The 25671-nt window shown below is 39.9% G+C and overlaps 4 protein-coding genes across 5 annotated transcripts; 3 read left to right on the top strand and 1 right to left on the bottom strand.

Annotated features, from left to right (window-relative positions):
• Positions 1-285: 285 nt before the first annotated feature.
• On the top strand, positions 286-4244 carry rpusd4 (RNA pseudouridine synthase D4). Its single transcript, XM_032549694.1, has 6 exons — positions 286-703; positions 1546-1753; positions 1845-1938; positions 2998-3148; positions 3235-3332; positions 3612-4244. Exons 1-6 carry the CDS (start codon positions 286-288, stop codon positions 3813-3815), a joined length of 1173 nt encoding a protein of 390 aa, XP_032405585.1. The 3' UTR covers positions 3816-4244.
• Positions 4102-12736, bottom strand: qrich1 (glutamine-rich 1). 2 transcript variants are annotated; one of them, XM_032549692.1, is made up of 12 exons: positions 12412-12736; positions 11443-11714; positions 10087-10161; positions 9250-9387; positions 8362-9165; positions 8033-8192; positions 6381-6535; positions 6188-6302; positions 5995-6103; positions 5771-5922; positions 5043-5133; positions 4102-4952 (listed from the first exon to the last, which is right to left on the bottom strand). In XM_032549692.1, exons 2-12 carry the CDS (start codon positions 11701-11703, stop codon positions 4763-4765), a joined length of 2250 nt encoding a protein of 749 aa, XP_032405583.1. In that variant the 5' UTR covers positions 11704-11714; positions 12412-12736; the 3' UTR covers positions 4102-4762. The 2 variants fall into 2 exon arrangements, with proteins under 2 accessions (XP_032405583.1, XP_032405584.1); XM_032549693.1 differs by lacking the exon at positions 12412-12736 and adding an exon at positions 12100-12405.
• A 1679-nt stretch (positions 12737-14415) lies between these two features.
• LOC116709989 (proline-rich transmembrane protein 3) lies at positions 14416-19399 on the top strand. Its single transcript, XM_032548756.1, has 3 exons — positions 14416-14533; positions 15294-15770; positions 17283-19399. Exons 2-3 carry the CDS (start codon positions 15317-15319, stop codon positions 18923-18925), a joined length of 2097 nt encoding a protein of 698 aa, XP_032404647.1. The 5' UTR covers positions 14416-14533; positions 15294-15316; the 3' UTR covers positions 18926-19399.
• Positions 19400-20936: 1537 nt separating this feature from the next.
• LOC116710088 (uncharacterized) lies at positions 20937-25428 on the top strand. Its single transcript, XM_032548900.1, has 6 exons — positions 20937-21206; positions 22418-22528; positions 22616-22734; positions 22831-22981; positions 24049-24170; positions 24247-25428. The coding sequence occupies exons 1-6, from the start codon at positions 20993-20995 to the stop codon at positions 25231-25233; spliced, it is 1704 nt and encodes a 567-aa protein (XP_032404791.1). The 5' UTR covers positions 20937-20992; the 3' UTR covers positions 25234-25428.
• Positions 25429-25671: the final 243 nt, after the last annotated feature.

Raw genomic sequence — 25671 nt, 5'->3', positions numbered from 1 at the left:
TTTAAGGCAAATGCCACATTAAAGTTACTTTTGGTAAAAATAACAATAAAAATTTTTTTTATGTTGTGCAGGTAAAGTAGAAAGAATTCTAAATAATATTATTTTTGCAGTTTTTTAATAGAGAAAAATTCAACATTTTCACCTGTAAAAAGTTTTGATACCACGGAACTAAACACTTGAGTCCTTTTACTTTGAAAAGTGCGACCCGGATATAAACTCATAGTGTTTCCTGCAAAGTTGTTTTTAATGGCTCATGTGTTACCGCTTTCTTCACCTTGAATCATAATGAACTGCTGTAAAGCAGCAGCCGTTCTGGGCGACCAAATGGTTTTTTCTTTGGTGAAATCGCGTACTATCTGCCGCCGGCTCCCGGGCACAGCACCGGTCCTCAGCCGGAACCAGCACACCGCGGCTGAGCCTTCGCCGGGCGGCTCGGAGACCGCCGAGAAACCCCGGCTAAGAGCCATCGATCTGGCCAGAAAGATCCGACAGGAGAAGGCGAAGACTCGGAGTGACACTCGGACTCAGGAGACGGATCCCCCGGTGTCCGGCTCACAGCAGAGAGTGACCGAGCTGAAAAGGTTCACTACGCAGCTGCAAAACGTCCATCCGAACGTGCTGGCCAAACATCTGCACCGAACCGTGCTGCACCGGGACAAAGACGTGGTCATCCTCAACAAACCCTACGGCGTCCCTGTCAGAGGTAAACCGGGTTCCTGTTGGGTTCAGAAAGAGCGGAAGAGCTTCACAGGATCTCCTGTGAATAAAAATCAAATATATTTTGTGTGAAAAATATTCCTAAATTGAACAGTTTGGTTAAAGTAGGTATCCCATCGGTCACCTTGAGAAAAATGTAATCTATCTATCTATCTATCTATCTATCTATCTATCTATCTATCTATCTATCTATCTATCTATCTATCTATCTATCTATCTATCTTTTATTACTGTTGAATGGATTTTAAAAATGGGCACATTCTGCAGATTTTTCACTTAAACATTTATATTGAATATTATAAATACATCAAAAGATGCAAAAAAACAAATATTTCAATTCCATTTTTAAATAAGAAAATAAATATGGCCTAAAATGCAATAACCTACCGTGTATGCATGATCAATTGTAGCAAAGGACACATCTGCACATAAAAAAATAAATGAAAATTGCTAGAACTATGCCTATTGCGGTGTTTTGGGTTGAACATCTTTGCAATGTTTTTTTTTTTCACATATTTGCATCTAAATGAAAAATGTATTTATTTTTTTTGTAAATTTTTTTGCTTATTTATTGCGCTGACTGTGTTGTCCCAGCAAGTGGCCTTTTTTGAGTCATGCTTGGGGTGGGAGGCATATGTATAAGGTAAAGAGGGTTAACCATCCTCTGATTTGGTAACGTGAATACTGTGTTCTCCCAGTGGTGAGATTTAAAACGTTTCCATTAATCTGGCATTTGGATCTTAATGAAGCGATACCAGGGCTCCTTGTTGAGCAGCTAAGTACTGAAATGACATTTAAAATTTGTACAAAACCCTTTCTGTCTTTTAGAAGAGTCTGGTGTCACGACCATCACCTCTGTGCTTCCTGTTCTCTGTAAAATGCTGGACGGGCTGAAGACGAAGACGGACACCGAGCTGCTGCCCTGTCTGGGTCTGGAGAAGGACTCATCCGGCGCGCTCCTGCTGGCCCGGAGCGAAGCAGTACTGGACCACATCCTCTCCCTGAGTAGAAATAATCAAGTGGAGAGGAAGTATTGGTAAAATGATGGATGTCATTATTGGTAGCCGCATGGTTTCATTTTAAATAAAGCTGCTGTGTTAGTTACCAAGGTCTCTGCGTTTCCTCAGGGTGATCACGGTTGGTGTTCCTATTCCCTCTGAAGGGCTGATCGATATTCCCATCATCGAAAGAGAAGTTACAGGTCCTACGCCACATTTCAAGGTGTTTCTTATTCTCCATTTTTGATTATTTGTTCAATGAGAATGTAATAAAGATTAGTCAAAGCTGCACTTAAAAGCAGGGACTATGCTGGTAACCTTAGCTGTACACCTGAAAACTTTACTTGTTTCTCTCCGATAATGAAGTGCACACCACTTATAAAAACAAATAACCACATTTTTAAATGTCACTCTATAAGTTTTGGTGCAAAAAGATAAAACTACAGGTTCACCTTTAAATTTCATCTTCAATTTTAAGCATCCAGGAGTCTTTGCTATGCCTGGATGCTTAAATTCATTGGTGCCACAAGATTGTCTTCAGTACAGACGGATTGGATAGTTTATAATTTATTAATCCCAGAAGGTGAATTACAACAAAACAAAATTAAAAAAATGTGTGGAATTAAAACTAAGATGGTTGGAAAACACTTTAAATAATGAGAATGTCTTGTAGCAGCTGCCTGGAACGACCTATTTGTGTTAACAAGCAGTTGAACATTTGTACACAGTAAAATGGTAGCATATGTAAAGCAACAGTTTAATAAAGTGATATAAAGATATCCCCAAGTAAACACTGGATTGTGATCAAATTTAGATTATATTGAACCATTTGATCATAATCTAATTGAGGTAAACAGGCAAGTTTTTGAGAAAATCACATTTTTTATTTTTGTGTTGGTTATGAGTTTTTAGTATTTCTTTACTGTTGAGCCAGGAGTTTCTAAAACAGTTTGAATTTTATCTTTATTTTTTTTAATCTAAGACTATTATTTCAGCTGAGCTGATGACCTGATATGGAAGAGCTTAGGTGTTTATCCTGTGTTGCCATGGCGACAGGTTTGGTTAGATGAACCGTCCTGACACCGAATACTCCTGTGTTTATCTCAACATGGCGTGTTAAGCTGCTCAGATTTAGCCTCGTAGAACAGACCTGATTAGCTTGGGGTTAAGTACTTTACCACCAGTTTATCGTTTCTGATGATTAAACTGAAGAGAAATATTGAAAGGGAGGTAATCTTGCTGATGTACACAGGTTCTTTAGTTTCATAACATTTCGTTTCAGATGACGCTGAGTCCGCTTTTCCGAATGAATGAGGCCTGTGACGGTGTAACCAAAGTGCGAAGCCACCGGCAGGCCCATGCTGCAGCCACCAAGTACCGAGTCCTGGACAGCAGCTACGGCTGCAGCCTCGTTGAGCTCCAGCCTCTCACCGGTTAGACCACATTACTTCAGCTGACGTTACATGTTTTTTTTCCCACCAGTTTTAGTACCACTTTCCCTGTTTTCTTGCATGCACAGGGGTGAAGCACCAGATGCGGGTACACATGGCGTACGCTCTGGCGTGTCCCATTCTTGGAGATCACAAATATTCCCACTGGAGCAAACTGGCACCACAGGTGAAACATGTAAAACATATATATACGTCTTTTGGCAAAAAATAAGTTAGGCTATTTTTACAGAGGACGTCATCATGTCCCATGCCATTATTTTAGGAAGGTGACAATATTCAGTGTAGTGAATCTGTCTTTTTTTTTATATATTATTGAAATTAACTTTTTGGTGATATTCTATTGTCCTTTGAATATTCCTGTAGAAATGTAATTATTTGGTATTAGAACAAAACAAATGGTTGACAAAGCTTCTATGAAGGCCAAGCTTAGTTTTTTGTTTTTCAGAAATTACCGGAGCGTGTGCTGAAAAAGCTCGGACTGGAGCAGACCAAGAGCCGGTACCTTCCTCTTCATCTGCATGCGCGCCGGCTGGTGCTGCCGGGTCGCAGCCAGTCCGATGTCGCCGTGTCCTGCCCCATGCCCAAGTACTTCATAAAAACACTGAACAGACTGCAGCTGATGTTTCCAGAGGACAAAAATTATGAATAACGTCTGCGTCTGCAGAAAGATGGGTTATACTGAGAGGCTGCTGAATAAAGGAGAAATAACCATTTAAATTAAATGGGGACTTTTACATCAATACTGACCTGAGTTTGTGTTAATAAGAATTTGATAAAGCACAAAAGGAGTTTGTTTTGTAGAAAATGGTTGCATTGCAGCCTTGTTACTGTACAGAGCTATATAATGTCTTCATATTAAAGTGGATATGCTAAGGAACACAAAAGTAATTCTTTTCTTCCCTGCATTATTTGACACAATTCAAGATACAAGAACATTTCCAACCGTTTCTCCTCTTTAATGTCCTACTATACACACATACATGAAGGGCTAAAGATGGCAAGATTTTTGGTAGTTCTCCAATTGCTAGTTTTGACCGGGGAGGAAATCAAGTCTACTGAATAATTACAATAAAATCCTGGATCCTGTTGAAAATTGACAAGCCTCAAAAACAAGTAAAAAAAGAAAGAAAAACAAAAACAAAAGGCACACATTCCTCAGATTTAAACATATCAATACATTGTTTAAATTGCAGTGAGAATACAAAACCGGAGCAATCATCCCTGTAATCATGAGTTGCAACCTATCATAGCGAGAGCTTGGAGAGAAGTAAGACGTGAGAGTAAGATGTTCAGTATTGAATAATTTCATATCATGTCAATAAGACGTCTACAGGAAGAAAAGAACAAAACATCCACCTCCGCTCTAAAGTACAATCACCCACAGCTCACTCAAAGTTCAAAGGTTATAGAGCTGCAGGAATAACTCTCCAACCCGGTCAGATGAGAAATATCTCAGGAACTAGCAAATGCAATCATAATGCTCTGCTCAGAAGAAAATGATTGTTTTAGAAGATGCCCCGCTTTTATTTGATGACCTCAGAGGTGGCGTGTAGTCTGGATGGTGCTGCATAGTCAAGTCCAGCCAGTCCGCCCACCTTAGCTCACGCTCTCAGGAGAGGCGCCCATCATCTCCTGGATCTCTCTCACTACGATGATGCGGGCCAACATTTGCTCCACCTGCCGATTCGACAGCGGCTGGGACGAGTACCACATCGGGCTGTTCGGCGCCACAACGGGCTCGGGCGTCATGTAGTAGGCGTCGCTGCGACCTTTGACGCTTTGGGGACTGGAAAATAAAGCAGGGAAGTGAATTCGTTTTGAGACGCCGACAGGCTGTTTCACCTTAGTGGAAAGCTGGGAATGAGGAGGCGCTCACCATTTGAAGAGGTAAAAGTCGTAAAGTTTTATGGGGCAGCGCAGAGGGTTTTCAGGGTCTTCAATCTGTTCTTCATACATGTCGTCGGTTCCTGAAAGAATCGTCACACAGCAGGTTAAAAACCTGCTAATGAGTCAAGCAGCTGTAGACCTGTCACAATAAATCAATCGCATGATCAGTTGAAACAAGCTGAATTTACATTTGCATGACTTATCGTTTTTCTCTACTAAAAACTGGATGAAAATGTCTGGTACTTTGGTCTCAACAAGCCCTGTTTTTGAAGGACAGTTTTGTTTACAGACTTCATAATTCAGTGTATTTGTTGTTGTTTTTTGTTTATCTGTTTGCTTTTGTTTGTCTTCCAGTTCCAGTAAACAGATTGTGTTTCCACACATTATGAAACAACATAATGTTCAAGTTGGATTTTGACAGCTTGTGATTAATGCGCTTTTGTCACAAAATTCCCCCCCAAAACGAAGAAATTTGATGATTTCTTTGGCATCTAAACCAAACCAACTTCAAGAACATCAGGTCCAGTTTATATCCCAGAAGTTATAGGACCTGAAAGCCAATGAAAGAGTTAAAATTGCACTTTTTTGATTGTTTAACAGCTCAAATAGACAAAAATGTATCTGACATTCATCATTGAAATATCTACTACTGTTAACAGTAATTTATTTGACTTTTTTTTAAGACTGTAGGAACCCTGAACCTGCTGTGTGCATCACCTTTTTGTCCGGAGGTGTGTTGGCTCTGCACTTTCAGAAGGCGGATACTGGTTGCCTTGTCCTTGGCGTTGGTGGGATTCTTCCTCGAGTGTCTCAACACCTTTGAAAAAGCCACTTTCATGTGGTGCTCAGGCGTTATCAGTCGGAAATACCTGCAAAATAACTGAGTTCTTAAAATCGGTTACCCAGTGATTCATTCAAGTAATCTATTAGTGATTACTCACTTAGTGTTGAAATACATTAGTGTTGTAAGCAACGTGGCAGGAGAATGAGCGCCAAGCTGTTTACACTCCCACAGCATCTCCTCGGTCACATGACTCGGAATGATATAACCTAAGGAAAACAAACAAAAATAAAGAAAGTGACACGTTTTCTTTCAAAGTATTAAATAAAAGCTAAACAAAGACTCCTCCTTACCTAAAGGATGGATGCTGGGTTTCCAGTCCTGTAAAAGTTTGTGTAAACTCTCACAAAAGCGTGTGTAGTACGGATCGGAGAAGATATCATCCACACGTCCGTTTTCATACAGATACTACAAAAAAACCCCCAAATATTAAAGAAGTTCAGATGCCATGCTGGTATCTTTTTGCTTAAGAGTGGAGATGCTAACCTTCTGAATACACAAGAACACATAATACAGAACATCAGGCGCCAGCTCTTCTTCCTCTGAGCCCCGAGCTTCTTGAGTCATCAAGGAAAGTCCCAGGTTCAACTCAGCAACAGCGCTGGACACCAAGTCTTCCTGGAAACGCAGAGGCTGGCGACCTGAGCACATCGGCACAACGGAGGGGAAAAACTGGACGTTGAATTTGTAGGACAAGGTTTGCTCCTCGTTTTTCTCAAAGTGCGATGTAAAACATCAGAATTGCAAATTAAGTAAAAACAATTATGCTGCCAGCTTAATTCTAGTCATGGATCGGTATATTATTGTTTCAAAGTCGCTAAAATTAGATCTTTGAACTGTCTGCATAGGTAGAATGGTTGGATTGATTGCAGTTTTCACCAGGTGTGTCTCTCCTCCACTTGTGGCTGCAAACTGCCAGCCAGCTGGCTGAAAGAAGGATAGCCTGTGTCCAGATTCCTGCTTGAATTTAGTTCCAGTGCATCCGACTGCTTTCTGTGTATGTACAGTATTTGTTCATAAAACGAATAAATGCTGCATGATGGCTCACGTTTTAAAAGGAGTGTCATTTAAAACAAGCAAGTAAAGAGGAAAAACTCACATTATGTCACCAAAACAAGACACAGAAGCTTGTTTTGGGAAATTATGATAAATATCAAAACAAATGGAAAAACTGACCATGACAGGATGATCTACCCAGGATTCATGCAGGTGCTTTAAATCCTTGATAAAGCTTGAATTTCATTTAGGTGTTTTCAAGGTTTGGAAAGAGCTTGGTTTCTGTATAAAGTCCTTGAAAGTGCTTAATGTTTAAACTGCACAGCTTTGTAATAAACTTAACAGAAAATGTTTTTTACAAGAAGTGAATATTTATACTGTTTGTAAGCAATTAATATGTTCCTTAGGAAACTGATCTGTTTAATATCATGAATATTTATTGATCTGTGTAATTCAGGGGTCTCAAACTCCAGTCCTCGAGGGCCGCAGACCTACAGTTTTTAGATGTGCCACAGGTACAAACCACTGGAATGAAATGGCTTAATTACCTCCTCCTTGTGTAGATCAGTTCTCCCAGCCTTGCTAATGACCTAATTATTCTATTCAGGTGTGGAGCAGCAGAGGCACATCTAAAAGTTGCAGGACTGCGGCCCTCGAGGACTGGAGTTTGAGACCCCTGGTGTAATTGAAAGGTTGTCTTCGGCCAGGTAAATTTTCAAAACATAACATTTTGCTATATTTTAGTTTACTTTGTCCCTCTGATGTAGAATATAATTACAAGGTACCAGTTATAAATGATGCCATATATCAGTGATTTGAAACTGTTTTCTTTAGTTCATTTGTATTGATTTAATCTCCAAACTATGGTGCTGGAATAGTTTGAAAACTTACCTTGAAAATTTTTTGAAAAGTGCTTGAATTTTACTGTATGAAAAGTGTATGAACCCTGCCTATAGGCGACTATATCTGAGATTTCTTTGATTCATATTACTAAACAGTCTGGATAGCAGCTTTAATGAAAGCTGTTGCATCATGTTACAGATTATTGTTGTAAATATTTGTGTTAATGCCATAATAAAGTGAAACGGTGCTGTTTTTATAGCCAGACTAGAATCTCAAACTCAAAGCCCAGGTCTACTTACGTCCTATGGGTGCGAGTTTTGTTTGTTCCTGCTTGCTAAGCTCAGTGTTTTTCTTCTTTGCCCAGAAGCGCCACACTTCCAGACCCTCCTCTGGTTTCAGAGACACGGGAACCAGAATCTCTGCAGGCGGTTCCACGTCGGCGCCCGTCTCTACTTGACCCTGTGCAGAACCAGAAGGAAAACTTTACAAATGCTTCCAGGTAATGCAAGCTGGATTAACAGAGAGTATAATAATCCACAGAGACTATAGTATTCTTATTTTAACTAACAGTTAATGTCAGGACTGTTTATGTGTGGCTGTAGCTACATAAGAGGAATGCGTTTCCAACCTGCAGATGGAGCTGCTGCTCTGTGCCCTCGTCGCCGTGGCTCTGCTGCTGACTGGGGTCCCAGATGTGGACTGACTGTGTGGTGTTGTAAGTTCCTCCTACAGTCTGCACTGCCACCGGGATGTGGATGTTCCCGTTCATGAACTGCGCAGGCAGCAGCGTCTGCACTATCTCCTCCTGGGTGGAGGCTACCTGACCGTCTGCGGACCTCGACACGGAGCTGGTCGCCACTTTGTCCTTGCCGTTGGTAGTCGTGGTGACCTGCACGGTGCTGTATGCATCCTGTGGTATGGCGATGTGTGTCACGCCCTGCTGCTGTGGAGAGGAGTAGACAGGGATGGTCCAAGTCTCGCCTGTGGGACCTGTGATGGTTCCTGTGGTGCTGTACAGTTGAGCGCTGTCGACGGTCAGCAGGTCGGGACGCAGGGAGACGTAGCTCTGCTGCTGCCCCTGAGGGATGGTCAGAACGGTGGCCAGCTGCTGCCCCTGTGGCACAGCGTAGGAGACGGCGAGGGGAACGTCCACCTTGCGCTTCTTTGCTGGCTGGAGAACGGTCGCAATGGCGCCCGGCCGCCTCTCGCCCTCCCTTGGAGAATCCTGCTGCTGGGACGGAGACATGGCCTCTATGGTCTGGATCTGGATGTGCTGGCCGCTTTGTAGCTGGATCTGCTGGCCCGCCTGGAGCTGAATCTGCTGCCCGCCAGGCAGCTGGATGTGCTGCGTTCCTTGCAGCTGGATTTGTTCGCCGCTTGACAGCTGGATCTGCTGACCTCCAGCAACAGCTGCAATCAGCTGAGCCTGAATCTGTAAAACACGGTGAGAGCGCTCAGAAAGCGCCAACGGGTCACGTTTACTGAGGATCTTTGAGCACCAACAGGACTCCTGTACCTGCTGCTGCTGCTCCTCTGTGAGCTCGGCCTGCTGCACCAGCTGAGCCGTGGAGATTCCCTGCAGCTCCTGCTGGGACGGAGAGGACACCTGCAGAACCTGGCCCATCGCTTGGCCCGGCTGTTCCTGAATCTGGACCTGCCAGAAACCCACCAGTAATTACACTAATCAGAGGCAAAGAAATGTAATCCAACATGATCAAGGGGTAAAACAGGGAAAATTTAAATGATTTAAACTGTTTTTACTGCTGCATGTTTGATGAAAGTTGAATATAAATTACCAAACAAAAACAATATTTTGATCGTTTTATGCACACTACACTTGGTGTATTTATTTTGCCCTTTGTTGGCTTATGTAGTCATATCTTTTATTACTATTATAATACTGTTTTTTAAGACAATAGATCTACAAAATATCCATACTTCTATCTAGCCATAATTGCACTATAAGCATCAGTTATCGTATTACTTTCTTAATGCATTTTTTATTTAATACCTTTCCTTTCATGACGGCTCATGTGGTAGTCTCTTGTGTTAAAATGAAAAAACCTATAAAGCTGAAAAAAAAAATACTATGTTTTGTGAAGACACTGCAGTTCAACAGCAACCATAAAGCTTCGTTTGCACAACTGTGAGTTGCAACTAATAAAAAAAGAACTGCAACTTAACTGTGCTGCTTATTTAGTTTATGAATTGGCACTGAAAATGTCCAATTACTACTAAGTGGCTCAAATACACCTACTGTTTAATATGTCCATATACTCGTCTTCAGCAGCTCTTTTTTTGCTGCCTTTTGCCTTATTAATTGCATTTTAAAAATCAAAATATATAAACCCACCTGCACTTGGAGTTGCTGTTCAGAGCCTGGATGTACAGACATTTGGGGGGAAATCTCAGCTGAGGTCACCTGGACCTGTAAAAAAACAAAAAAACATTTATATAAACTTTTTTTCTCTATCTCTAATGTGACAAATATCTTATATTATTCAAGATAAAAATAAAAACTAAAAATTTGCAAAATATAAAAAAAAATATACAAAGGTGACCCTGTGTTTTCATTTTCATTACCCAGGAGACAATTAGAGGCAGGAAACTATGAAACAGTACCATTGTATGTTCATTGTTTTTCCTGTTTAGACATCTGACATCTTTTGCCAGCTCACAAAATCTGTGGCTCTTTGCTGGTTTGGTTAAAAGAGTTTGACAAATTTAAGGAACGTGTCAATAAATAAGTATCAAACCAGAATGCCTCACATTTACAGCACACTTATTCTCATATCAGACAAAGTTATAAATAAGTTGCCTCTATCAGTCTGAGATTATACATTTCCTGAAAGCATGCACAACTCGTAATCTCACTAAATCTACTTTTACAGTGTGAATGACAAACTGAACAGCAAAGAGTGTTTTTACTTGCATAGCTATTACTCCGTTTTATCTAAAAAGTGATATTATGCTGTGAAAATAGATTAACAGACTTATGTCCATCTTGGATCAATTTCAGGCATGCTGCAAAAGATTGAAAGAGAGACATATTTTAGCTGTACTTTGATCCTTTACCTTGTACACGAATTTTGAGAACAAGTTTTGGCTTCTCCGGTTTAAAACGATAAACAATTCATAAGCATTAAGCTACAATGACTCCAACAAAATGCCCAAAGCTAGTTAGGAAGAATAAATTTGTCTATTGAAATGCAGCTTATGCACCTACTTTTTTCTATTTAAAAAACAACATAAAGGCCAACTGAATCTATTTGTTCCTTGTAACTATGCTTTTATTTTGGCAACGTTCTGTATAAGGTATCTATGGTAACAACAGAGCTACGGGAAAAGGATTACGGGAAAAACGCATAAAAGGCAACTTAAATTTAGCTTCAGTCAATAAGGGGCGAATTAAGCTTATTTAAGTATTTTAATTATGTGATTGCTTAATTAATGATTAATGAAAGGAATTGTATCAATGTAACAAGGAACGGTGAAAACGATTGCAATCTTTATTTTTCTTGTTTAGCTCTTACAGTGGTTGATGACATACAAGGATGGCTTTAATCCTTGGACATCCTGTCATGCTACCTTGACTGATGGTAAAACTGATCGTTTTACCATCACTTCCGACCTTCTCAAACCTGACTGAAAGCTATAGACAATAACTACAAATGTATTTCCTTTAACAGCGACTGCAGCAAAGTCTTACTGGGCAGGCCAGCTCCAGGAGGGATCCAGCCACCTCAGTGCTGTCTGTGTAGATACAGTTGGCCTCCTGCTGCTGGTACACCATGGTGGTGGTGGTGGCCACTGCTCCTCCTCCTCCCCCCTGCTGGTTGAACTCCTGCAGCACCTCTGGGCCCTTAGCAAGGGACTCCAGAAACTCCTTCATCCTATGCTGAGGCACAGTGCGGGCCTTCTGCCGCACATATTCGTCAAATGAGACCACCCCGCCCTCCTGCTCGTTCATCGTCACTTGACCTGAAGTAATAAAGTAAAAAAAAAACAAAAAAAACAAAAGCAACAACAACAACAACAAAAAACAGCAATAAACAATCAAACAAACATGCCAGCATACATTATGTTTGCAATCATTAGTATTTAGAGGACAATTTAAATGTAAAGCTATTTAATAATGATTCTATTTTTGTGAAAAAACAAAAAAACATCTTAGACAGAAAGAATATCTGCTAAACTCCTGCTTAGGAACGTTATTATGGAAAACAAATAACTGAGGCTAATGCGCTAAATTCAACTTTTTTCTGGAGACTTTCCGATCTCCTGAACACGACTACATGTTTACATTAGGTGATTTTCGATTACATATTTATAAAATAATAACCCAATTAACTACAAATATGCTTACGTGGTTTTAATTATTTGAAGATCAAATGTTTTAATGGTTGAGGTAGCTATTAGCATGCTAGCTATGTGTTAGCAAAACCCTGCTAAGTCCCAAACCATATGGAGAGCATTCCGACTTGCACATGTTTGGCGTAATTGATATGGCTTTATCAAAATACAAATATTATCACAAAATATACAATTAAGTTGCAAAGTTTGCCCCAGAACGAGCATCAAAGCCACCCCCATTCATTACAACAACAGGACGCTAAGCTAGCCACTGAGCTAATGCTAGCCAGCTAGCTCGACACCCTGAAGGATCCTGTCATGCTACCTTAAATAAAACGAAATCCTCTTCTTTCCGCCAAGGCACGGTGTTTAAAATTAAAAAGCCGATAAACGTCTAACAGCTACCACCAGCATGCCATTCGCTGCGCTACATAGCGCCTTGTAAGCAGCCGTGAAATCCCGCAAATAAGGCTGTGATTACACCGCGATAAAAATGTAACTGCAGCGGCGAAGCGGGGCGAAAAGTCTCTGACGTCTGCTTATTTTACAGGCTGGGCTCCGGGGGCTGCCGCTGCTCTGCTCTGCTCTGCGAGTTTCCTCCAGCGCTGATGGAAATCCCAGGAAATATTTCTGAGATGCACACTTCGCTTATTAAGAAAACCCGCCTCCGTATGCTGTCCAGAAAGCAGTAAAAAATGTCGGGCCCTCAAAACAAAAACAATCAAACCTAAACTGAGGCTCCCATCCTGGGACCCAAACCAGCTGTGTGTCCATCTAAATCTGAAACCAGAATTTCGTGATGGTCATATTATATAGCATGATACAAATACCTTGGCTTTTTATGGTTTAATACACGATCCTGCCAAGTTTGAGAAAATAATAATAATAATGCACAAATATTATGCAGAGTATTAAACAATTATACCTGTTTGTATCACCACATAGAGATAAATTGAACGTGGAAAAAGTGCAACATATCCACATATACATACTATAACATAACATATGAAAAGAATTGCATTACAAAATCTACAAATCTCCTCGTTTAGTAAAGCTTATTAAACTGTCACGTGTGACAAAAATAGATCAAAAACCAATGAAAACTGATTTGCAGACCCATTTAAAATGCGTTATTGTTAAAGTGCTTCCCTCCATAGCCAACGTGAAGCCTGGAAAATATTTGAATGTGTATACCTTTAACAAAATCTAACTTCCCCAGTCTGCCTTAAAGCGCCAGGCATGTGCCACTGAGGGCGTCCCCCTGCTCGCTCCACAACAAACTGCCCCGTGCTGCTCTTAAGGTGGACCGACATAGATGCGCCCTCTGAATGGGCAGAGTCAGTCACTCCCTGGACAGGTAAGAGTTAAAATCAGCAGATTGTCTGTGATACTGCAAGGTCTCTGTTGAAGTAATAGTAGGATATAATATTGTAGAAGTTGGTAGAGTATAACCAAGCATTGCTTCAATACATTTTTACTAAAGATAAAGTAAAAAAAAAAAAAAAGTAAAGTGATATGCAGATTCCAGTGTTTTAAAGACCAAAATTTAACATAAAGCAATACAAATGAATTTCAAAATAACAACTTTTGAGAATAAATTGCTGCAAAACGGGGTTCTACAAACGATTGACCGGGGTTGAATGTAAATGCATGCCACATGTTTCATATTTTTATTTGCAAAAAATGTTGAAAACTTTGCATTATTGGCTTTCAAAACGTGCTTCTTTGTGTTGGTTTATCAAATACAGTCCAGATAAAATACATTAAAGTTTGTGGCTGGGACATAAAACAATTACATTGCTTTCATATCAATGATAGAGGATATTCAATTAATTAATAATTATATTTTATCACACAACACATAGACCACCTTCTGTCCATAGTTAATTCCAGGTGTGAAATATGGTACTGTGTGTAGATATGTAAAATAATAGTTGTCCTAAATTGAGCATGTGCTCGTGTCTTCTTGGCTTCACATCATCGCCTCATGTGACTCGGTGCCACTGTAAGGATCTTAAAGTAATCCCTTTGCAAAGGGATTTACCTTCAAACAAATGTTGCAAAAAGTCAGGTGAGGCTTTTGCAGGCTTTCATTAATCAAAAAGAAAGAAAAAAAGCTATAAATTGTATTTTGCAAAAACAAAAAAGCAACTTTTTCAGCTGATTTTCATAGACTTTTTTTTACACTTCACAAGCAGCTGTAGTTATTCAGGTCATCCTGGATGGGAAAAGGCCAAGGAAGCAGCTGGTGCAGTAAGAGGACTAAGACGTCAGCTTGAAAGGTTAGACGTGTGTGAGCGTGCCTCTAAACCCTCTGTTCAGTAGTTGTATTCAGTGAGATGTTTATGTTCCACGTTAGAAATCAATGAGAAGCCCTGCAGCAATAAAGATGGAGCAAAACCACTGAAACCCTGAAGAGGAAGGCAGAGGATTGTCAGGAGCAACAGGTACCTCTCCAGTTATCATGTAGGCTTATAGAAGCAGTTTTCGTTTTTAGTTTATTTTGTTCTTGCAGCCAAATATTGAAATGTGTAAATAATAAATATCTTGCTTCACATTCTGCTTTCAAAACATTATTTTGTAAATAATTAAATGCTGAATTGAATGGACAAAAATCTCAGTATTTTTCTTTTGGATACTCAATATTTAATCTTATTCTACCTAAACTGTAAGTGTTGAAGTTTATATTGCAATCTCAAGTGCTGTTGGATCTAAAAGTCAAAGTACTTGATTATATTACAGTAAAAAGACGTAAGTTGTGAAAGCAGACATAGTCATTGTAGCTTTTATTATACATTTTTGACAAGTGATGCAAGTGTCATCACAACATTTATACTCCAAACAGCATAAATAGTTCTGACTCATTGTGAGCCTCCATGCTTACTCCTTTTTCTATTTTTTTTCCTACATATTTGTTTTTGCTGGGTCAAACCGTCTGCAGATGCTGTGCGGTTTGTAAACCCTTTGGATTACTCAGGGAATTACAGGATTAAAACACATGATCATCTTGGATATCTCTGTGACTCTTAAGAGTCTTAACCTTTGAAATCTTTCTACTGTGAACACATTGGCAATTATCCTAAATAGTACACCATAAAATACTTGTTTCTCGTAAAAAAATGCTTTTAATTAAGGATGTTTTCAAAAATAGATTTTCTTAAAGATGTGATGACTAATCCCCAATTCTTTTTTGCTTTGTCGCCACAGACCGTGGCTGTAAATCAACAAAAATGGGTCTCTCAGCTTTTCTTTTCGTTGCTCTAACTGCATCTCTCTGTTCACTTGGAAGTCTCACTCAGACGCTGGATTCAGTGGCTGCCTCAGATACTGTCGAGATACCTCAAAGTGCAGGTGGAAACACTGACAGGCTGAAAAATGTAGCTGGCAGAGATACATTTGGTTCAGAGAGCCTTGTGGAGGGCAGCGGACAGACTGCTGACATCCTGACTTTACTGGAGCTCAGCAACGAGGAGTCTGCAGTCCGAAAGGAGTCTGAGCGATTGAGGAATGCAAACCACTCAGGAACTGGAATCACATTAACCACAAGACCAGCACTAAGTGTTTACAGCTCAGGAGCTCACAACCAAGGAGCAGACAAAACTAAAGGTTCAGTTACAGGATCTGAACGCTCCACTGTGTTCTCTGAGGACGCCTCTTTTGATGGTGATGATGACTGGCAGAAAGGTAAACTTGATTTAAACTCAAACACATTATAATCTCATTTTATTCCTTCAGACTATTAAAGTATGATTGGCTGGTATAATATACAGTTAAAACCAGACACTTACATACACTACAGTCATATTCAGTAAATTAAAAATATTACTGAAGATTTGATTTATTTCAGTAACTTAAGTCACTAAGTAAAACACATTATATGGATTAATTACACACTGATTGATGATTCCAAGCCTTTGGTTTCTGATCAATTTTAAGTATTTTCTGCCAAGTCAATGAAAGCATGAGATTTAAGATTAAAATATTATATCAGACCAATAAAAAAACATTTTGATATAGAAATGTGAGGTACTTTTAGTCCAACAAATTGGAATGGATTTTCTAATTTAGTAAATAACTGTGTATTGAAAATTATAACCTTTTTCATCACCATCTGACTTGGACTCAAGTTGAATTTGTTTTTTATATTCGTTAAGATTACCAAAATTATTAGAATTTGCTAAATGGCAGAATAATTACATGTTCTTAATACAGCTTTATTTTTTACTGTGTTTGAATCCAAAAGTTTACATACAGTGTAAACCATGTGGTTCACCTCATAGACAACAAAGCAAAAACTGCCAAATTAGTTCCAACGTGGTTTAATGTTTAAAGTGGAAATCAGAGAAACCTAATCTCTATTCATTTGAACTTCATTACTGCCTCATTGGTGCAATTTCAATAACATTTACCCAAATTTTGTGGCAAAGTTACCTATGTCCAATAAACATGGCGGCTCCAAGTTGCAATGGTCACGATGCAAAACTTTGTAAAGCAGGCAAGAAATGGTAAACTGAATTTTTTGCTTTGGCATGCTCCAAAAAAAAAAATATCTGTGTTGATATAAGTTACCTGGAGATCAAATTATGTACACAACTGTATCAGACGTGTAGAAAGTCAATGCTGGAGCACCGTTTACTTAAAGCTGCTCGTCTTCATACACTTTTGAAGTGCAAGGCTTAAATACGATATTATTCTCACTGGTGAATTTGAGTGAGTGAGGCTTTGTTGGCGTTAGGGGTGCACCGTTTTATCAGCGTCGGTTTCCTTAATTTTGGGAGATCTGTGATCAGCTGATACTTACATGTGAAGCTGATCTTATCCGCTAATATCTTCCTCAGCAAAGGTCTAAAAATCAACCGCTGTCCTCTTCTGCTGTCCTGTCAGAGAGGTTTGACTGACAGACCGGCCCACCAGGTCACGTCTGCACGTTCACAGTTAACAATAGTCACCTTACTGTTACCAACTCAGCAACTTTGTTGCTATATTTAGCAACGTTTCAGACAAATCAGCCAAAATTCGAATCAATAGGTCAGCCTTTTTGAAAATCGGTAATCGGCGATCGTCCAGAAAACTGTAATCGGTGCAGCCCTGGTTGGAATGCAAATCAAGTTCATGGTTGTGTGAAGGCCACTACCTGAAATGATTCTTTATTTAATTCTTGTGTATATGAAAAAATAAGACATCTCTCTCTTTCAGGTGAAGACCACTCCAGAATCCCAGTCCAAACCAGTGTGTTTACCTTCATGAATGATCCCAGCCTGTCGAGACCAGGAAGCCCCTGCGTGCTCGGCGCCTTGCATTGCACGATCTTTAACAGCTTCAATGGCACCAGCCTGCTGTGGGATGACATGAGCCGTACCCTGGCATTTGCTTGGGAGCTGCATGTCTTTGGATCTGCAAGCCTTTTCGTGTTCATAACAGCTCTGGCGGCTTTGGGAATTGCTGGAGCGTGCACTCTTCCTCATACCCTTTGTGATGCCCTCACGCTTTCTAATAGTTTCCTTGCTGTAGCAGGTGCTCTGCGCACAACCCTCCTTCTCGTCGATCCTTACGGTACCCGTCAGATCCTGCCTCATGCGACTCTGGCAGCTCTACATAATATTCCTCTGCAGCTTCTTCTGTGGACGCAGGTTGTCCTCGCTCTTGTCACGCTCCGAGGGATAAAAGTAACATCTCTCCCTTCAAAGCTGCAGTCCCCGTGGGTGGTTGGAGTCCTTGGTGTATCGCACTGCACTTTCTTACTTTTAGCTGATCTGTACTCTTCAACTTTGCCCCCAGCTTTTCCTCTTTTGTTGCAGACCATCTCCCTTTGCTGGGGTATCCCTTTCTGCCTGGGAATCCTCACCAAGTCCCTCTCCCATTCACAACCTTTCTCCAGATCTGCTGTCCCAGAGTGGGTTCCCTCTCAGAGGACAAAGAGGCTGGGAAAGCGAGTAACGGCTGTGTGCGCCTTCCTTGGTGTGCTCTGTTGCAGCATTCAGATATACAGTGTTCTTTGGCTCTATGGGCTCCTGGGGAACTGGAGGCGCTTTAGCTGGGGTTGGTGGCTCAGTCAGTTCTGGGCCAGGATTTTTGAGTTAGCATGGGGATTCTCTGTCCTTTTTCTTGGATCTTGGGTCTTCTGGACGCCATCTAAAGGCCAAGCAAGAGGCGTTGATTTACAGGGTAGAGATAATATCTCTAAAAAGGAAGTAAAGAAAAGCTTGTGGCAAAGAGTTTTGGTTTGCATGCAAATAGGCCTGAGGGGGAAATCAGAGAAGTCCTTGGAAGATTTGATGCCAAACAACATTGCAAAGCATAACATGTCTAGATCTGGTGTCAGCAACAATGCACTCCATGGTGATAAGCAGGCTCCCTCTAAACTGGACTATAGTTCTGATCCTGTTAGCATCAGCAGCTCTGACTCTCAGACTGCGCTGCTGTGGCAGAAAGTTGGTGAACGAGAATGTGTCCTCTCACTTATAGAGTTCGACATGCGACCCCCGTCTCCCATCAACCTCAGGCTCAGCATTGACAACGCCCTTTGTCACGGGCAGCTCATAGCTGGGGCTGTCTTCACGCCTCCGCCTCCCTCTTGGACTCAAAGTTTGGGCACAGATGGAGAGAGGGGACCAACCACATTTCCTCCAGCCTACGTCAGATATGGGTGGATGATGGATACGGAGTCCATTTCTGCATCTTTAGACCATTTCCAGGCCAAGGAGCCAGCACAGTCAGTAAATGCCACACCAGATTTTAATAGCAGGATTGGATCTCCAGCTGCTGAACCAACGGGAGAACAATTTACAGGAGTGATGCTCCAAAATGACTGGTCTGATGACGACGTTACCGATCTCTAGACTCATTAGGGTAGAGTCTTTAAAAATGCTAAATAATTTTTTTTAAACCCACAATGTTATGCTGCATTAAGTACAAATCTGTTGCAAAAGATGGTTTCCTATAAGTGTAACTATTCAACTTTGAATTAAAACTTTGCTCATTTTTAGGAAAGGCCAGTTTGGTTGTAATTATAATGTCAATATTTCTATAGATTTTTGATTTATTCTCTTAAATCATTTCTGATGTGTATTTATTTTAGGACACAATCTGAAAGAAGAACAAAGTACAAATGGACCTACTGGGTTTTTTTGCATTAATATGACAGTTAGTAAAACAGTTTTAGTTGATGTTATGTAGAACAGATGAGTTTTTTTATTAAGGTCCACCATATTTCTACACTTTTTGTATCAGATTTGTTTAGTTATAAATGCGCAAAGGATTTTATGTTGCATTTGTAAACAAAAAAAATGAATTAAATAATATTTAATGTCAAACCCGCCCCCTGGCTATCAGTTTTATATGTATTAAGCTCTTGATATCTGCTTGTTATTCTGAGAAAAAAGGATGCCACAATGTCAGGGACTCTGACTCACATCTAACATTTCAAAGCATTTGGCCTTTGATTTTTCTCCTCAAGCATTTCTTTAAACAAGTTATTTATAGTTTTTAAACATTTTATGGTTTATGGTTTGCACACTGACTCATTTGTTTCACCACTCCATGGGACAAAGGAGACGTTTCATTGACCTGGCTCGTTAACCAATAAAAATCATGGAAAAGTTGGTGCAGAGGAGAAAATGTTAGGACTAATACAACGAGTCTTTATCAAGCAAAATGTATTCATTATTTCACAAAAGTTTGTATTAAAAACTATGTAATGAAAAATAGGATTCATCTGTAATTTTCATAAGCTAGATTTTTTGATAAACTGTACATTTTAAAAATGTTATTTGGTTGATTGATTTTAAAATGTACAAAAGAAACAAAAGTAAATGATGCTTTAAATTAACTTTGAGAGTTCTGACACAAAGTCAGTCGATCTTGGAAAAAATATTTTCACCTTCATCCCACTGGTCTCTCTCAAGGTTGTGTAATCAGGTTATTGATGTCAACACTGTGGAAACCCAACTGTGTACAACAAATGAGTTAAACCTGATCATTTAAATTTGCAGATGCTACCTGCAATATTCATAGGAATATTGAACAAAAGTGTAGGGAAGATGTCAAACAAATCAGGGCCTGAGCTGCTTTTTCATGAACAGAATGAAGGAGAGGATCATTCAACCACAGCTCACATGGTGAGAATGCTAGTATAGGAAGCAATGTTTGTTGGAGTTTTCTCTGAGATACTACAAAGATTTTAATGCTGTTAGTTCTCTTAAATACTTGGTCACTGCTGCTAAAGAGTGTTGTGCTCAGGCTGTGACCTGCGGACATTGAAGTGGTAACTCAGCTGCAGTACGACAGCAAAAGAAGCCATGCAGAGGAAACTGTGAGAAACAGGGAAGGTCATTCCCTCTGTAAAAGGGTCTGTCTAAATCTGTTGGATATTATTATAAAACACAATTGTTTTTATTTTATACGTTTAATCTTTTGTGTGTCTCTGTTTTTGCATGCTTGTCTGTTAAAGATCCCAGACAAACACTATCTAATGTTTCAATAAATTGATGATAAATTCATTTGATTCATTGATTTCATTTAAAGTTAGCCAAACTACCAATAATAATATAATATAAGTAACTGTATATCAATTCAAAATATCTTCATAACATAAAGAATTAAACTGCAAAAATCACAAACATGCATCATGTTTAGGTTGAATCTTAAACAACTCTCTCCTTTTTAAATGTTTTTTTCTTAAAATTCAACCAGATTTTATATTTCTTTTTTTCACTCAAACGCAACATCTTAGTCGTGATCATCATCATCACAGCACTGCAATACAGACAGGTGCGCTTTGTGACGTACCGCTGCCTGATTGGTTAATTAATTTCACAGTATATGTTCGGTCGTCGGACGCCCCGGAGGTCCTGGCGATTCGCTGAAATTTTTACAAGCAAACTACCTGTACAATCTGAAGAGGTGTGATGCCTTTGAGGAGTATTTTGTCGTATTTCGCATTGACCATCGTCCTGAGGTCCTGCGTTGTGTGTGATGGACTCTCTGGTGAAGCGGAGGAGGAAAGACCTGCAGCAGTCCCAGGCAGTCACCACCTCAGCCGGGTGGGGTCTGGTCGGAAAGGTGAACCTGGTTCACTTCGCTTTTCGTATGACCAAAAGGGAGACTTCAATTCCACCAATGGTAAGTTTTATTAGCATATAAATATTTTCCTGCATATTTAAGCAATTGTGTTGGTACTTAACATGGAATGCTTTCAGTAGTGTAGAGATTTTATGTGATGACGATTTGTTTATTATGAAGAAAGCGTTTTTTAATCTTTTACCAATAAATTAATGCTGAGAATATCATGTAAATTAACCCTGGCATAGCAAATTTATCTCCTAAAATACAAAACAAAATATTTCTAACCTTATAATGCCAAATGTCTCGTTTTTGATACAAGCATCTTTTTAATTGAGTTACCCTTTCCTCAAAAGCAATTTTATGGACTAAAGTACCACTAAATGTATATTTTTTTGTCTGTCATAGTTTTTTTTAAATAATGCATATTGTACCTCAAAAGCCTCATGTGTCTATTATAATAAAACCAGGGCATTTTACAAAATAATGTCTCCGTTACTGGGATATTAAATACAGGTCTTTTGGTCTCTGAGCTGACGCTACAGTCTGCCACACATTTTTATACAGCATTCATGTAAAACGTAAATGCTAAACAAACATGCCTTGATGTCGGTCAAATGCCTCAAAAGCTTCAGGTTATGTATTGAAACCTTGTGAATAAATGACCAAACAGAATCCTTCAGCCACAGTTTGTACCATGAACTGGAAAAAATGTTAGGTAAATGTTTATATTCTGCAAAAAAGTTTTAAGGGGAAATCTTCTAGTAAGACCCCAACGCTGTTACTTACCAACTAATTTATTTAGATTGCTTTATGACATTTATTGTGTACTGACTTGTTACAGTCCCTTACTTGTTACAGACTCTGTTATTTAATTATTTTTCTTAAAGTGAAACATTTATTTGACCCTGTTAGTGTTACTGATCTGCTGTAACTTTGGAAACACAATGGAAATGGTTGCTAATAACGAGCTGCATAGAATTTCACAATCAGTGCATCCTGTATTTTTTTTTCATTTGTTTAGCATATCTGCAAGAATATCACTTAGTCTATTAAAAAGTTAATGTAGATGTTTTCTAGATTGATAGGCCTGCGTTTAAAGAATTTAGGACTAATGGCGACGTGGAAATATTTTGTACTGTCCTTTTTTTTTTTGGAACGGTTTGCCTTTTATCTATTCGACTACTTCCCTGCTTTTTATTTAAATGAATAATGACACTTGCGTGTCTTTTGGGCAGAATTTTTCGGTTTAATCTCTACTTGTGTTTTAGCGTTGCACTCTGCAAAGCTTAAGCGCCTGGCTCCATCGGTGAATTGTGGCAGCAACCAGATGACCCTCTCTGTCAAACGGAGAGGAACTCATAATTTTCTCATCGACAGCGGTTGGTCCCTTTTTTATTTTGTACAGAGTCAGAACTGCTGTTCAGTATGCAAAGAGAAGATTAATATCATCTTTGAATTTCAAACAGGTGAGGAGCCCCTTACTCCTCTGTCCCAGGTGCCCTCTACATGTGGCTTTTTTGTGAAGCGATCCCGCAGAGATGTGCAGTATGCGGTCTCCTATCAGGGCTGTCATGTTAACAAGCAGGTATAAGTTTTCTTCTATGCCGGGCCAGATTTTGTTTTAACATTAAATAAAAATAAATAAAAAAGGCCAACCTTGCCTTGGGCTTCCTTTCCACAGGAGGATGAATATTCCTTACCGCTGCGATTATGGGGGGAACCGATGACCATGTCCTGCCCTGGTATGTTGCCACTGCCCTCCATTTTCTGCTTTCCAGACAAGATGGTGGTGACGATTCGCGGCGTTGCAGCAAATGAACTCAAAGTAAAAGGTATGTTGTGTTTATGGTAGTGGTTTGCAAAAATGGTTGTAACTTTTTGAATATTTTCAGGTTGCAACCACAAACTTCAGTGTACTTTATGTAATATATTACCACATGAGAGCAATTGACTGTATTAAAACTGATACTGGAGGAATCTGTTTAAGAGGAATTCATAGTAACTGTGGAGGAACTGCAGAGATGTGTTGCTCAGGTGGGAAAATCTGTTTGTGATAACAGATTTATGTCACATAACTAACAATCATTAGTTGTGTGATTAAATCTGACCTTTATGGGAAGGTGACAAGAGGAACATCAATTATGGGAAAGTCAAAACATTATTATTATTATTTTTTGCTGACAGTTGCTTTATGTGACCGAGAATCCTTCTGTCAGATGAGACTAAAATTACTTTTTGGCAAAAATGCACATGATAGGAGAACTAACGTGTAATACTGCAATCACACCAAATATATCCCCCACAGTAACATGGTAGCGGCAGCATCATGCTGTGGGATCCCTAATTTCAGCAGGGACAGGGAATCTGGTTAGAGTTGGTGGAAGGATTCAAGGACATGAAGACGGTGCAATCCTGAAAATACACATTGTTATTTTTGTAAATGCGCCATAATTATCAACCTCCCCTCCCATCTGTCGTCTCTGGATAATGAGTAATTAGTCTTTCTAAAAACAAAAGTTACAAAAGAGGTTAAAAGAACTTTTCACAAATTTGCTCAAATACAATCAATACAAACGGCAAATAAATTTTTCAAGTCTTTATGGGGAGACTTGCAAATGTTTAATACTGATATTTATCCAATTCAGAGTGAGTGAAATCAGAGGTTTATCGACTTGTCGTATTAAATCATAATGTCTTCCACTCTGGTTGCAATGTGAAAAGTTTACGGTATTTTGCAAAGCACTCTGCAGCCTTTATTTTACTAATTTTGATTTTTCAGGATGGAGGTTAAATGTTACCAGTAATGGACATTAGTTCTGTGCATTTAGATGATTCCTTTTAAAACGTTCTCTAGCTATTAAAACACATTTGGCTAAATTTCTTGCTAAAACTGTTGCAGTGTCTGGGACATGGCAACCTTCGTCATCAGCATGCATCAGCTGCAGGCTGACCTTTAATGAGTCTTTTGGTGAACTGACGCTCATCGCACCTTACAACAAAGACTTGTGTGTGGAGTTCAAGGTATGATGAGGCCCTCTTGTGGTCAAATATGGAAACTGACCTATAGATTTGCTTCTGATTGTGTCTTGTATTGCAGGATGGGGAGTACTTGCTCTCTCTGCAGTGGGCAGATTTTGAACTGGCAGCATCTTGTCCTCCAGTACCAAACCCTGACCTCACCACAGGAAGAGCTGCGCCCTCTATTGACAGCAACAAAGCTCTGCAACTTCAGTTCCCTCAATTGCCAATATTTTCGCAGTTCTTAGAATCAACACAAAGTCCTGGGTTTGTGGCTCCGTTGCCATTTTCCTTTGTTGCTGCAGACTTCTCTGAAAACCAAAAGATGCCAGAAAATCAGAACTCTCCTTTACTGCCCAACTTCTTTTTGTTTCCTGGATCTGAATCACCAGTGCATCCTGCTAGAGATGGAAATGCACACACAAGTCAGCACCAGTTACCTCAGACACCACTGTCTCAGTATCCAGTTCCACTTTTCCAAGAATTCCCCATGATGTCTGGAGTTTTTCTGCCAACAACAACCCCCTTACCACTTCCTGCAACAAGCGCAGAGGCTGTTGTGGCCACACCTGCTCCAACAGGGAGTGAGAAGCCTTCTCTGCAGCCAGAGTTTCCAGCGCTGTTTCAGTATCCCTTCCCATCGTTTTCTAAATACCCACGATCTCCACAGGAACAAACTGCGGACGATGCAGATTTCAAACCACAGTACCTCCATCCTCAGGTCTTCCACATCCCCATGTTCTATCCTTTCAATCATCTTTCCCAGTTACAAAATGCTCCTGCTCCAGTGGCCTCCACTGACCCGCCTTCTTCTGAAAAGCCTTTATACCAACAACACCGTTTTATACCCGTTTATGTTGTGCCCAACCCAATCCTCCCAATCGCTGGGATTGGATTAAGAAATCCTCCAGTCATCGCTGGAGGATTTCTTAATCCTCCAGCGATGACTTCTTCTTCACACCTAGTTCCATCAAGTCAGCAGGAGCATCAACCCTTCTACCACGCCATGCAGCCATTTTACCCCTTCCTCCCTGATCAAAGTCAAACTGCACCAACAAACATCTGACCAGGGTTTTGCTGAGCGCCAGAACATCTCAGACCATCATGGATTGGTTTACTGTCACTGATTTCTGCTGCGGTATCCTCTGCTGATTACTAAACTACTGAATAAAAGTGTTTGAGGTCAGACAACTTGCAAGAAATTAAAAACAAAATTTACTTTCATCTGGAAAATAAAGGCTGAAGATGCATTTTCTACTAACTTACTTTGGTCTGGGTTTTTTTTCTCCTTTTTAAATAGAAATCTTTGTATTTTCTAATGTGAACTTTTGCTTGCTTTATTGAATTGGCAAGATATCCCAAAATGCTTTTATATATACACGTACAGTACAGACCAAAAGTTTGGACACACCTTCTAATTCAATGGGTTTTCTTTATTTTAATGACTATTTATAAGGCAAGAAATCCCACTTATTAACCGGACAGGGCACACCTATGAAGTGAA

The sequence above is a fragment of the Xiphophorus hellerii genome, chromosome 20 (genome assembly GCF_003331165.1).
Source record: "Xiphophorus hellerii strain 12219 chromosome 20, Xiphophorus_hellerii-4.1, whole genome shotgun sequence".
NCBI lineage: Eukaryota > Metazoa > Chordata > Actinopteri > Cyprinodontiformes > Poeciliidae > Xiphophorus > Xiphophorus hellerii.
Note: the sequence above shows the minus strand (reverse complement) of the source record. Positions and strands in the feature narration are given on the sequence as shown.